The sequence below is a fragment of the Nothoprocta perdicaria genome, unplaced genomic scaffold (genome assembly GCF_003342845.1).
Source record: "Nothoprocta perdicaria isolate Ctin4 unplaced genomic scaffold, notPer1 scaffold_190, whole genome shotgun sequence".
In the NCBI taxonomy this organism is placed as follows: domain Eukaryota; kingdom Metazoa; phylum Chordata; class Aves; order Tinamiformes; family Tinamidae; genus Nothoprocta; species Nothoprocta perdicaria.
Genome location: NW_020455094.1, coordinates 873,383 through 887,194, shown reverse-complemented (window position 1 = coordinate 887,194; position 13,812 = coordinate 873,383). Strand labels below are relative to the sequence as shown.

The 13,812-nt window shown below is 37.2% G+C and overlaps 1 protein-coding gene across 1 annotated transcript in view; it reads left to right on the top strand.

Moving 5' to 3' along the window:
* Positions 1-13,812, top strand: part of RERG (RAS like estrogen regulated growth inhibitor) — a 101,479-nt gene that overhangs the window by 80,961 nt on the left and 6,706 nt on the right. Inside the window, exon 3 of the mRNA XM_026037129.1 lies at positions 5,569-5,625. Within this exon, the coding sequence (XP_025892914.1) occupies positions 5,569-5,625 (57 nt within the window). The remainder of the gene's footprint in view (positions 1-5,568; positions 5,626-13,812) is intronic.

The following is a 13,812-nucleotide window of genomic DNA, read 5'->3' as shown; positions in this document are numbered from 1 at the left end:
TGTAGCCATTCTTGCTATTAAGGGAGTAGTCAGGAAATGACTAAATAAATCACACTGTGCACTGCTAGAATTCAGGATAAAGGTGCTTTTAAAGAGTTACTTTTCTCAAGATCCTTTTAATCCGAAAGTTTCTGAAATCAGCTACTTCACACAGGACTAAGATACAGTCACAGCCGAGATGAATTTAAATCTCCATTAGCAATAAGACAACACTACCCAGAACTACATAGTAGGAAACAACAGGGATTTAGGAACAACACAAAAATAAACAAAATCCAAGAAAATAAAAATTTAAAAAAATCAAGGCAGTTAAATTACTTTGTCTGATATTTGGTTAGGGCTGAAGGTGAATATATACACAGGTGAATATGATTATGGTCCATCTCTTCCACAGCAGCACAATGCTTCCACACAGTTTTAAAAGAAAAAAACCAAACAGCTATTGACTTTAATAACAACCTACTGCATTTGATTCTGCCACAGGATTTGGATTCTTTTGTATCCATCTACTCATTCAGCATACTCAATAACTCCTATTTACTGTAAAGACAAATTCCATTTTTTCATGCTTCTTATATAACACAGTATAGGGCTGCAGTACTGTAGTGCTTCTTAAAAGCCTAAGTCGGATGTTTGGTTTGGTCCATGCTATTACTTGGTTCATGATCCTGCTATGAGGATTAAGACAGAAATTTGAGGTAGGTGCTGCAATTCTTTTATACCCAGTCAGAGCAAAATGATATCTGAACACATTTGGATGCCTAGCACAGAACCAAAGCCCACATAATTATAGTGGAAGAAAAAAGCCTGACTTATACTAAATAATACAACCTCAAGAAAGCAAGAACAACACATTTCATAACTCAGCAGTTCAACTGTAGCCTGTGTTTACTGTTACAAATAATACATACTTTTGATATTTCTACAATCATATTCAGTGGGGCACCTCACTATGCTGTTACAAGAAAAAAAAAACATACAAGCTTAAACAGTGAATTCTTCAGAGAAATTACTGTGTAAGAAAATGATTAAAATATGCATTAAAATATGCTGAGCATGAAACAGCAAGACTGGCTGAAACAGACCATTTTTTTATACTGAATATAGGTCTCCCTTTCTTCCTCCCCCAATCCAATCTCATCTTGTTCTATTAAGCTCTCCTTCTAGCTTACAGCAATCATGCTGGGTCTCAGCCACAGTTAGCAGACTAAGGGAGCAAGGAGCACAGAGAAAATCTTCCATTTACATTTCAGACACCACTTGTACCTATGGCACCGAGTTGACAAAAACTGTCAAAACAGAGTAAAATACAGATCATAAATAGCAAGACAGAAGCAAAGACTGCATTTTTACATCCACAACATCGCCCAGATCAGAAAATGACTCCACATTGTAAGTTCATACTGATATTTTTTCCCTGAAAGAACTTCAGTTTTAGAAGAAAACTACAGTCTCAAGGCAGTGGTTTTAAAACAAGTCATTCCCTTTCAGAATTGGATATGAAGCTCTTGAAAGAGGTACTGTACTACATGACAAAGTGACATAGATATCTGCCATCCTGCAGACTTGTGCATACTGTGTGCTGCCAAAACAATTAAAAATCCAATACACAAAGGGTATTGGAGTATACACATATATACAATACACACACATATACACAAAAAAGAATATCATCCTATCATCATGGCACCAGGAGCTGACTTTTTGATATGTTTAATGATGTGATAACTTTCAGACTATTTTTATAGCTCAAAAATTCTCATGGCATCAAAGAATCACCATTGCATTATTTCACTGCAAAGAACTGTTATTTTTCTTAGAATAACTTTGAATTCTGTAGCTTTGGGAGTAAGGGGCTGTTTTTCAAATGAAATTCTGCTTCCATTCTTCCTCCCACCAAAAGCTAAGCTTGTTTCAGCTGGGACACTAATAAATTCATGAAGACATTTGTTCAAGCAGATTGTAAATCTAGCCAGATCATTTATATATTACTAAATCCAAACAAAGATCTAAAGCAAGCTTCAGTGGTTAAAAAAATGTTTCAAAAGATAGGGACTGAGATTTTTAAAGCTGAGTAAGGGACTCAGCCATGAAAGTCCCCAAGAAATTGATTAATTATATGGTTGACAATCTCTATTTATATGCCAACTTAATTCCTGGTATAACTTCATTGTCTTCAGTGGAGCTACACTGTGAATGTGTTTGACAGACAGAAGTTTTTCTTGGAGAAGAAACATGGCTAAGTCAGAAGGCTAACGTGAGTGAATGAAAGTCCAAGGCCAACTTCTACCCTAATTTAAACCCTGTGTGAAACAGCTGACTTGGAAGTGAGGGTGTAATGAAAGGCAGGAAACAGACTTGAGTCTGTTCTTCCTTTGCTGGGACATTACATCAATTCCCTTAGGAAACAGTCACATCTCTGAAAAGCACAGTGGGAATCCAAGTTACAGCCCCCTGGAGATTCTTTCCTTCTAAATCTGCAAGCTCAAGTGTTTCACAAGCCATAAATGTTCACGGAAGGCCCTGGAAAAGCCTCAGTGCTGGGCCACAACATTCACTTCTATGACGTACTGCATGGAGATGGATCTTGCCTGCTCCAAAGCACATTTTCTCTTCATAGATGAGCACTGGAAATGACCATTTTAATATTAATACTAGAATTAGTCACCTAATTTAATTAGAAAATAATGTATTTTGGCCAATCTCAATATTAATTTGAATCAAAACTATGCAGTTGGATTTTTTTTTAAAATGTGTTATTTTTGGATGATTATCAACATGAGTTAAAGAGGTCTCAAAGCTGATGGGTCACCAAACAGGGTGAGCACATCTATGCTAAGGTGAAGTAGGAAGTTGCTCCCATCTCAGTTCTTTATATTCAACATAAAGTGCCCTCAAATTTTACTGCCTTCCTTGAAGAATCGTTTATGCCAAGGGCAGAAATCTGAGTACTCTAAGTAGAGTGAATTCCCAATGTTCTCATTTCTGATTCTTCTGTTGGCAGAAGTTACTTTATTAACACAAGAGTGACGTAATCTGGCAGCAAATTAACTCAAAATGGCTCCACTGTAGTATCCCTGTTCTAGAGGGATGGTTTTCAGGGCAGACTGTGCGAGCCAGCAAGCTGGTCTCCTCACTGAATGCCTGATCACTTGCACTGCCTTCCCAGTTCTCCTTCTGTTGATTCATTTCAATCAATTCACATATATTGTTTTTAATACAGAAGTTGATATCAAGGGCCCAACTGCCAAGCACCATTAATGAGACAAGTGAAGACACTTCCTGCCCAAAACAACTTGCAGTCATTTATAAACAAGATAGACAGAGGATCAAGAGCATCTCGTATTCCCCCCATCTGCAAAATACAGCTACTAATCTTCAGCCTTGTATAAACACGTAGAAATGAAAAGCACCATAAAATGGGCTGTGAACATGGCTGTGGGGGACTCATTTGACAGGACTCTTCAGGATTCCCACCGAGACCTACCACTAACTTCCATCTGGCCCTGTGCATGGCAAGCTTTGTCCCCAGCTCCTTTTCTTTGAGTTTCCTCCCAAGTATATGATTATTAATTACTTCTGCAGAGAGGCTTTCCCTGTTGGAGACCCATACAGCCTACTTCCTCCCTTCTCGCCAGGGTTACACCTGTGATCTGTCCTATTCTTCTTCATTTCACCCTTCCAGCAAATGTAAGCATTCCTCTGTCCTCCCAGGTCCATCTCAGCAGACATAGACCAGTTCTTCCTTTCCTTTTCATTGCCCCTTTCCTTTTTATTCCTCACTTCCACCTGAGCTGCTACCTCAGCTCTTCTCCCTCTGCTGCAATAAAGGTCACCCCAGGAGTTCTTCTTCTCCTTTTTAATAACAGTACTCTGTATTCATGGGTGGTGCTCCTTAAAAACAACATAGTGATAGCTGAGAAACAGGAAGGACCAGGATTACACCCACATCTGAGCATCTGTGAAAACCACAGTGCAGTCGGAATAGGTCTAGTGTTATTTGGTCTGCATCCTCAAGCAAGCAAACAGATTAATGGGCTACAGTGGACCAGAAGCGTTTTTCAAACCATTTTCTTTAAAAATGATAAGCTAAGGGGCCTTCTGAAAGAATGTCAGAAAAATTCTTACCCTGCATAACTTCCCCAGTCAAAATGAGGTGAGGAGGAAACAAAAAAGAAAAAAAAATGTGTATTTTACTAGCTATTAGAGACCCAATTATTAGCAATTAGTTATGACCAACTTTTGAAACATCAAGATGCTTAAACTATTCCAGCTGAGATAAAATGTGGAAGAAAATACGTGGTACAGACGGAAAAAAAGCTACAGAATAGCTTCCACCAGTTTAATGACATGCACCTAAGGTCTGTCTTGAAAAGTTTCTTTGGATGAAAATTGTCACATTCACCTATAGAATAACCTAATTTGAAATTGCTTCCTATGTACTGTCCTCATTTCCTTAGTAGCAGCCTCTAACTACACCCTGCAAGCCTTTCTGATGACTCGTATGTTCTGTAAATCTGTAAACAATTAAGTCTATTCTGTCAAGTCTTGAGCCTTGTCCTGCTCTTGGGCACAGAAATAAGGGATGTGGAGTATTCCTATTACTCTCCGTTCAAGAAGAATCAGGATTGGCTTTAGCTTTACCTTCAAATGGCTACCTTCACTACAGAAAATACAGAACACAGTCCCAAAGGCTGACAGCTTGGGAAAATTTTCCTATAGCTGAAATCACTGCATTTGCCGTTAATGCAGTGATGTTTCTGTTCCCATCTTAGAAATGCAGATTTTGAACACTTGGCAGTTGTAAATGCTTCATTTACACCACTAGAAATTCAAGGCTCTTGTTGGTTTTAAGTCAAGTTTAATTCCATAAACTGCAAACTATTTATCCACTTCTCTAGAAAGCAAAGTTTTATAGTTAAACCTCTCTAAATTAATGAATTGTATTTGCTGATCATAAGCTGCCATAGCTGACTGCTCACAGGGACAGATAAGTAAAATATGAGAGACAGCTGCAAGGGAAGTGTGCTGAAATACAGAAGCAAACTATTTAGTTAACTATATGTTAAGCTCACAGAACATAAAATCTGAGGAGAAAGATCTTGAAGAATTTTGAAAACTTATGCTGTTTCAAAGCATGCTGGTTCAAGACCTGCCAACTCTTTTCTCATTGGCCATGCAACATCTAAAGCATCCAAAAGAATTAATGTTTTTTAAAATGTTACTTGCTCGCAGCTCTGCAAAAGATGGGATGTTTCATCTTTTTAATGGTAAAAGCTTTCACGGCAAAGAAAATAATAGAGAAATTGAAACCTTTGTGATATCATTTGTTCTGCTTTGTTACATGTGAATTGTTAATTTTTATTTTCAAAAGCATTCTGTCTTCTAAAGTGTAAGTGGGCCTTCAACAGTGAAAAGATCTTGACTATACCCAACAGTAGCATTGAATTCCACTCACAGAAATGCTGCAACTTAAACATTCATACAGAAAAGCTTTCTGGCAAAACTTTAAAAATTGGATGAATTGATGGCTTGTGCATCTCATGTGTAATCTTTTTGTTCCTTCAGCTCTTGTTGTACGCTTCCTGACAAAACGGTTCATCTGGGAGTATGACCCAACGCTAGGTAGGTTACATTTTATTCTATACATGTGTGGTATACTGTATATAATAATACGGGTGAAGTAATGGAAACTCACTGAGTTAGAATTCCAAGTCTCAGTCAACCTTTAAGTTTGCTGTAAAAATCTCTATGGCCATTTAAAGCGGCCACAAATTATTACCTAAGATGACAGAATAAAGAAGCACCAACACACTCAAATGAAAGCTGAACTAATATCCGAAGCACACACAGAAATTCAGTGGGAATTTTGCCATTGAAAGCGATTGTGCAAGTATTTCACTCTGAAAATTAGAATACTCAGTGTGATGAGTTTTCTGCTTGTGGATAACCAAATCAGCAGCTTTTGGAGAAGAAGGTATCTGATATAGAGATCTAAAAAATAAATATTTCTTTATATATATATATATGTATGTAATATATATGTATGTATATGTGTGCTCTTTACCTAACCTTAGGTTAAGTATTTTCATGCTCAGCTTTCAAAAACATGTTTCAATGTTAATGTGGTCAGACAGGGACACCAGCCATGAAAAGCACATCAACACTTTCCCCTCCCTAGTTCTCACTCATTTGCGGTGTTTGACACTTTTGAAAAGCCATCTTGATTGTCAGTTGCTCCGAGTTACAGGCCTCTGGAAAGTTTGGGACCTTAATGGAATCATTAGTATTTCTTATTTGAATGCTCAGAATCATAGAAAACTCAGACCAAGAAGTCTGAAAAAAGACAGTCAAATTGTAGGAAACACATTTTAAACCTCAGAATTGAGTTCATCCATGCAGTAGGGGTTCAGGAAATGTCCTTTTCTTCAACAGTCCATGTCTTTCTCAAACTTCCGTTTGGGAGTCAAATGAAGTTTTTTCCAAGTTAAATGCCTGTTTCTTTTGGGGCTTGTTTCTATAAGAGGTCATACTAAAGATATCCTAGAGAACCATATAAACCTGCACAGCAGAAGCAAACAAGCTTAACACTCTTCACTGCTACATTCAAGCAGTTCCTTCAACAAAGCAAAGTACCATCATCTAAGTGTCATACTTAATATTTTTTTTCCTGATATTTTGATATCAGGAAAATAATTCTCAGAACTAACTCTGAACTTAAATATATCTTTTATCTGCTAGTATCAATATATTCATGAGTGGAGAACCACTATATTTGTTACCTGGCCTGTTCAACATAGTAGAATAATGTATGTTATTTATTAGGTAAAATTCTCATTTCCATCACTGATGTATCATTTTCAGAGCTTGTCAAAATAAGTGTCTAAAGTTTTTGTATCAATATAGTCTAGATTAATTTACATGTTACAGAAACACTCTGTGCAAAAATATCCTTATTGTCTCACGAAGTAGGATATACTAGGATAGGCATACGGAAAGATTTATAAGGTTTTGCCCTGTTAAGAAAAAATATCTCCTCTTCTATATACAGGACTTCAGATATGTTGCAATTTTACAAATGAATACAATTCTGAATTAACCACGACCATCAAGAATCTAGCTATCTCCTGCAACATGGAAAGCTTTCATGCAGGCAACACTCCTATGTCAGTAAAATACAAAAACTAAATACCCCCTGACTTACCAAATTCAACATTCTCATCAAACCTACAGGGTAACAGCTTAAATTACCTTCAAAATAGCTCTGTTAGACAAGTGTTTTAAGTTGTTTAGGGGATAAGGTCTGATAAACAAAAGAACTATTGCTCCTATTAAAAAATAGGCTATAGACAGTCTCTGGTGGAGGCAGAACTGGCCAAACACTTAACAGAAGTCTTTCTAAACACTGTTTTTCAAACAGCGAATCACAACATGACCAAAAGGAGAGTCATGGAATTCTAACCACTATTCAGGCCTTCAGACATCAAACAGAAAGGAACTGTGCCTTCAAAACCTCAGAAAAGAATACTTTAAAGAATACATTCTAGCTCTGTCATCACCATGCTGTGGTGACTTAAACATACATATAAACATACATAACGTATTGCACAGCTGAATTTATTGAGAAGTCTGGCAAAAATAGATGTTTCTTCTTAAGAGTAATGGACTGGCATTTCTGTGAAAAGAAAGTGATATCAACATATTCCACTGGTTAGAAATTTCAGGTTGTGTCAGATCCATTTATCCAGCGCTGAGAAGTGAGTTTGTCAAGTAACTTTGAAAGTGTAAAACACATTTAAACTTGCTAACTACTAAGTAAGAGGAGTTTCTGCCAGATTCACTGTGGCTGTGACAAAAATATTTTTATTTTCTCTGTTATATGAAATTTTCAGCTACTCATCAGCACTCTGATGCAAGGAATCCTCAAACAGTTACTATTTCTAGGAAAGCTCTCACCAGTCTTCGGAAAGCTTGAAGACAAAATTTCAGCAGTGTCCTACACTTACTTTTTATACTATTCATCAGCATATCAAATCTTGTTCTCTATTTCAAGAATGGTGCATTTCAACTGGAGATAAATACAGATAAATTTATAGATAGGTTATAAATATACAAACACACATATAAATATAGCTCTTCTTTACCACTTTAACCTACCAAACAAAAATTAAGGACTTTTTTTTAAAGCAGCATCTGGACACAGTGCTATGTCTCAAGGACCAAAATTTTAAAATATAAATTCACACTGTCTGGAAGGATGAGCATGAATGAGGAACACAATCAAATTTTGAAAGTCTTAGTCTAACCATCATTCTCAAATTCTCCATTGATCCTGCTTAACTGGCAAGTCACTGTCACCATCATGCCATGCTTCTCTCTTCCCCCTCCACTTTCCTATTTAAAATAGTGCTTACTCAGTTAGGCTAAGTGTTTACCTGCCAAGAGGAATGTTTCCAGTTTCAATTTTTATTATAAATCACACTAATATCCCATTTATACACCAGAATTAGAAGCTCTACAGAAAGAGTTCTGTGTATAGATTAAAACCACACATTTAAAAAATACAGATGTTTTCTAAAATACTGAGTATATGAATGTAGCATTCAACTCTGTCTTCTGTAGTTAGTTAAATATATACAGAAAATGTGTGTTGGGTTACCACAAGGATTTCTACCAAAATTCATTGATAGTAGTATGTTTTTAAATAGAATACAACTCAAAAATTAATAGGCAAGGACTAGTGCTAGAATACTGAAGACACTTTTAGTCCACAGTCTAAAAGTGTTTCACAAACATCAGTAACATGTCTGTAGTGGATTTAAAACAGAACTGGAAATATTTATACTGTATTTTGGTTTGGCTCTATGGACAGATTTATTAAAAAAAAGTACAAAGACAAACATTCCCATGTACCAATTCAGTTTTATTTAGTGGGAACAGAGCAAGTGTACACTGACAATTTGCCTGCCAGGGGTAGGGTGGGCTGGTGCAGGGTTTTGCAGGCTGATGGAGGCCATCCCCTTCCAGCCAGACACCCCTCTGCCTTTGCCACAGAAAGAGAAGTATAAATGTCCAACACCTGCCAGACAGCACCGTCCCATGGATAGACTTACTCCAAAGTGATGAAGGGGAAAAACAATAATATATGTATATATATAAATAAAAATAATTCAATCTTGGCAGAAAACTGAGGTCCTGTTGTCATCATATGGAGCGGCAGAGACATCAGTTTGGCCAACATTTGGCCGCATTTCAGCATGAGGGCCCATGAGCAGCTATACACATGTGCAGTCTCCACAGGTAGAGCTTTGGCCTGAATACAGGAACCTCATGAACTTCAGTGATCCAAGACTTCACACTGTGATTTTAAAGGCTGCTATGAATAGCTGCTCCTCTTAGTGCCAGCAAATAGGAATAGCTTTTTGAATTTCAGTGTTTTTCCACTGTTAGCTACTGGCAGTGCCTAGAACATAGCATTTGAGTGCCTAAACTCAAAGATTGAGACATACTATGATTTGCAAACTAAGCAGTGAGACTCAGTTGGAGTTGATCAATTAATCAAGGGAACTGCTCAATTGATTTTTTTCCCTGGGGAAGAAGGTCTCCCCATGCCATTGGGGAGAAAGGACTGATGGCCTGCAAAAATACATTACAGGCAAGAGCAAATCATCTGCCTCCATAAGCCACAGCAGAGTAGGAGAATCTTCTGGATCAGATAAAGAAAACTGATTTAACTATGACTAAGTAGGTGCTTTTTAAAATGAGTTTTGTAGCATTCTCACGTAGAACACATTCATTGTTCTAATATAATTCAGGGTAATTCACTTAGCTAAAAATGGAATTGGGTTATCCAAGATTTAACACACACACACACACACGCAAAAGAAAAAAGAAAAAAAAAAACAAACCAGAAGCAAAACACACACACAAATACACCTACATACAGAGCAGGCTGTGGGATGTTCTCTGGGGGAACATTATGAACTAGGTCGTGTCACTGGTTCTGTATTAGTACCTCAGTGTGCTGATGGGAGAATCAGGTGCTATTCTGAGGCAGAGTATACTAAAACCACTATTTTTGTTGTAGAAGGAAGGATGCTTAAAAAAACATCAAGGAAATGCAGAAGACAGGATTCCTCAGTTCATTTCTAAGTTCTGTCCCCGATTTTTTTTTTTTTTTTTTTTTGCTGAGTTATGGAAAAGCTGTGGTCTGTCTGCCTCTGATTCTCACGTATAAAGTCTTTCACTTCACAGAACAGTTGTGAATCCTCTAAGTAACTGATGCTCATAAAGTTGAGACTTGCATACTAAGGGTTCACAGAAACAGCAAGCATTTCTTCAAAGAGTGTTTTAAGCAAAATGTCTACTTACAAAATATTAACCAGTATAGCTACTATTCTGGTTGATTGGTCCAAAAGTTAGTTGTCTTTTTCATACTATTCCTAGATTTTTTTTTTTTTTTCCTCCCTTCTCTGGCTGTTGACATATTTCATGCGACTTTGCTTATCTTCTGAAAGGAAAAACTGTCTCTGAACAGATAATCATCAGAACACTTTACACCAGAATGGTCCATCTGGGGATTTGCAGAAAGACTGAAAGCATGGGAGTTTGTATAATTTGAACAAAATAGAGAATATATTGTTCATTATTTTGAAGGAGCAGACAACTGTAAATAGACCTGGGTCTTAAAGCATGATTGTTTTGCTAAGGCTACTAGCATCTTTTAGGAATATTCATTCCTTTTTAACTGTAAGTCACCTTTTTTTTTAAAAAAAAAGCTTAGGTTTCAGATAGCTTACAGCTAGGAAAAAAAATGAGTTGGAATTTCTCTATGATCCTGACTACAGATACATACATTCAAACCAAAAGACACTGCAAGATATGGATAAATGTATAGGTGTCAGTAGAGCAGTAAAGTTAGGTGATAAGGTGGCACCAATTACTATTCCATTTGCTTAGATTTGGAAATCTTATGATACACTGTCCTTCTTTAACATAATATGAAACAGTCAAAGAACTCCAGAAAGTTACACTAGGTAATCAAGTGCTTGAGAGAAAAAGAAATCTCTGCTAGGGCAGGAGGAATGAAAAACTGGAAGACAGAATTTGGGTTAACTCCCACACAGGCATCATGAAAGGAACAACAACTTCTCTGCTTTAGTGTCAGTTCAGTGGTACAGATGAAGATAAGTGTTTTCTTAAAAGCAATTGTCCAAATCTGGTAGGAGATTTAGAGACTTTGCTACTGAACTCGTATGTGTCAAGGATGCTCTGGCTAACAGCAGTCAATATAAGACCTCTCTGGTATACGGTGGTTAATGAAGGTATCCTCTGCCTGTAAGAGGCTGTGTCAAGGTGCAGAGCCCAGATGCTGTGGTGCTCTATTTTTAAGTATTACATAAATTTCCTGCAGTTCAAATATTGCCACGTTTACCTTAGAGAGGTGCACAAATGTGGAAAAAAAGAAAGCTTTATACCATTCTTTACCACAGCCTCAAAGACGCCTTTGCTTTCTGGTTTATTCAGCTAACACAACATGCTGTCTGGACAGCTGAAATACAGTCCGAATACGAACATTATACCTCAGCTTGCTTTCACTGCAGCATATCACAATTTGAAGAATCTTTATATATCCAAACTGCCCCTGGCATTCTATTTAAAAACTTAACAGTTTTTTTGAGACTTAGGGCTCAAAAGAGTAAGTTTGCATTAAAATGACCTGCCTCTACCATTGAAAATACTAACATCCCTTTAGCACAGCTGAGAGGCAGACTGTTCAGACAACAAGGAGAATTTCTAACAAAAAGACTAGTACTGAAATGGCCATTAATAAACTATAAACCGAAGGAATCGTCAGTCAAGGATGGTGCCTTATATCTGCTAGGTAGGGTTGTTTACCCTGGGCTGTGACTGGTGTGGTCGCAGGAGGAAGCTAACCGAGGGCATCTCCTCTGCCAGCCCCTTCTTCCTATTACTGCACAAGATACTTCAAGTACATTTCACTATGGACCAGATCACTGATATGCTCAAAATCAAAAATAACCTTTTTTTCCCAGAGTAAGCAAATTAGGAGGAAGGAAGAGACCACCATCTTGTAAGATGGTCTTCTGCATATTTCATTTGAGCACATCAATAACAATAGCTTATTCAATCATATAATTAGAAATAACATGCGGGATCTGTTATTGACTTTCTACCAATATGAGATGCAGATGGAACCAACCATCTGGGAACAGGGTGTTGTCAAGGTATGTTTTAAGGAATACCATGACAAGTGTACTTAATACTTCACTGGAATACAGACTAATTTTAGAGCCAGATTCTAGGCCTTAGTCTCCTCAACTATTAATTTTTTATTAACAAAATTGCTCATTCCTTCTGTCTCACTGTACAACAGTTCAATGGTTCCAGTTGTCCCCTGGGAGATATCTTCCTGGACTTACTTTTCCACTGAAAATGGTAACAACATGAAGCAACTTGACTCCATACAAATTTAATACATCTTGCATCACTTTGTGCCCTGTACTCCTAAGCAGAGGGAATTTATACTGAACATATTATGGAAGTGAGTTGTAAATCACTTTCCAACTTCTGAGGTGTCTGTAAGGATGTGGATCAGGAACACCTTAAAACCCTAACATTAGCTCTGAAAAATGCCTAACAAAGACTTCAAGTGATGACATTGCATCTGAGATCAGCACAGGATGATACTTAAAATAATCTGGAAAGCAGTTATCTAAAAACAACAGCAACATAGAGGTTTATTTTCTTTCATATAAGTCTCGAGATGAAGATATTCCCAGTGCCAGTAATTTTTTTTTTCCAGTAGGTATGCACACAGAAAAAAATGGGAAGGACAGTGGCTGTGCTTGCTGTAGTTACAGCTGCAAAATATTTGTCCCCCTTTTTTCTTGCTCATCATATTCCAAAATGTTCTCCAGATGAGAAGCATTTTCCAGAGCTTACATTTGCACCTTCAGGAGTGCATTTTTGCTTGTTTAAAGTGTGAGAAAAGTCTCACTGGTTAGTTTTCATTTATGTTGGCAGAAATAAGGTGAAACTTACACAGCTTCACTAACAAAAGTGACTTGCCACAGTCAAAGGAAAAAAAAAAGAAAAAAAAAAAGGTTTATTTAGACTTAAACTTGTCATGGACATAATCCCCACTAGGCACCAATGCCTCTGGTAGTGGTGGGAAAGTTATATCAGAAAATTAGAAAAACAGCTGAAGCCTTGAAATTTATTTCCTGCTGCTTAACACTGCTCCAGCTTTATTAGTTTAGTTGTGTTTTAGCTTACCTTAGTAAATGCAATTTTCTTCATCACCTACATACCTTTTCTCTGCCTGTCCCAGCAGAAGCTGGGTAAGGACAGAGCTTCTAGAAACAGGAAAGAATCATTACCCTCCCCACTGCATGGTTGCCCCTCTTCCTCCTTCTCACCAAGAAACTAACAAAAAATACAGCCACAGTATTAGCACCCAGGGGAAAATGAATATATATATATATATATATATGTGTGTGTGTCATATGCAGCAGAAAACAGCAACCAGACAAGTTTTCCAAGTTTTTACTCTATTTTCTTCAAAAATACTCTGTGTTCTAGGATTTCTGGACAAATTTCTTCATTTTTTGAAATATTTTTTCATTGCAAGCACCAATGCACAAAAAAAAAAAAAAAAAAAAAAAAAAAAAGCCTGCTCTTCTAGTGGCAAGTTTATATCCCCCTCTTTCTTTAACCCAAAGAACAAATTCTGGGGATGCAACAGATCCTTTCATACCAAGGCAAGAACTTCTTAGTAGGGCTCTTGAG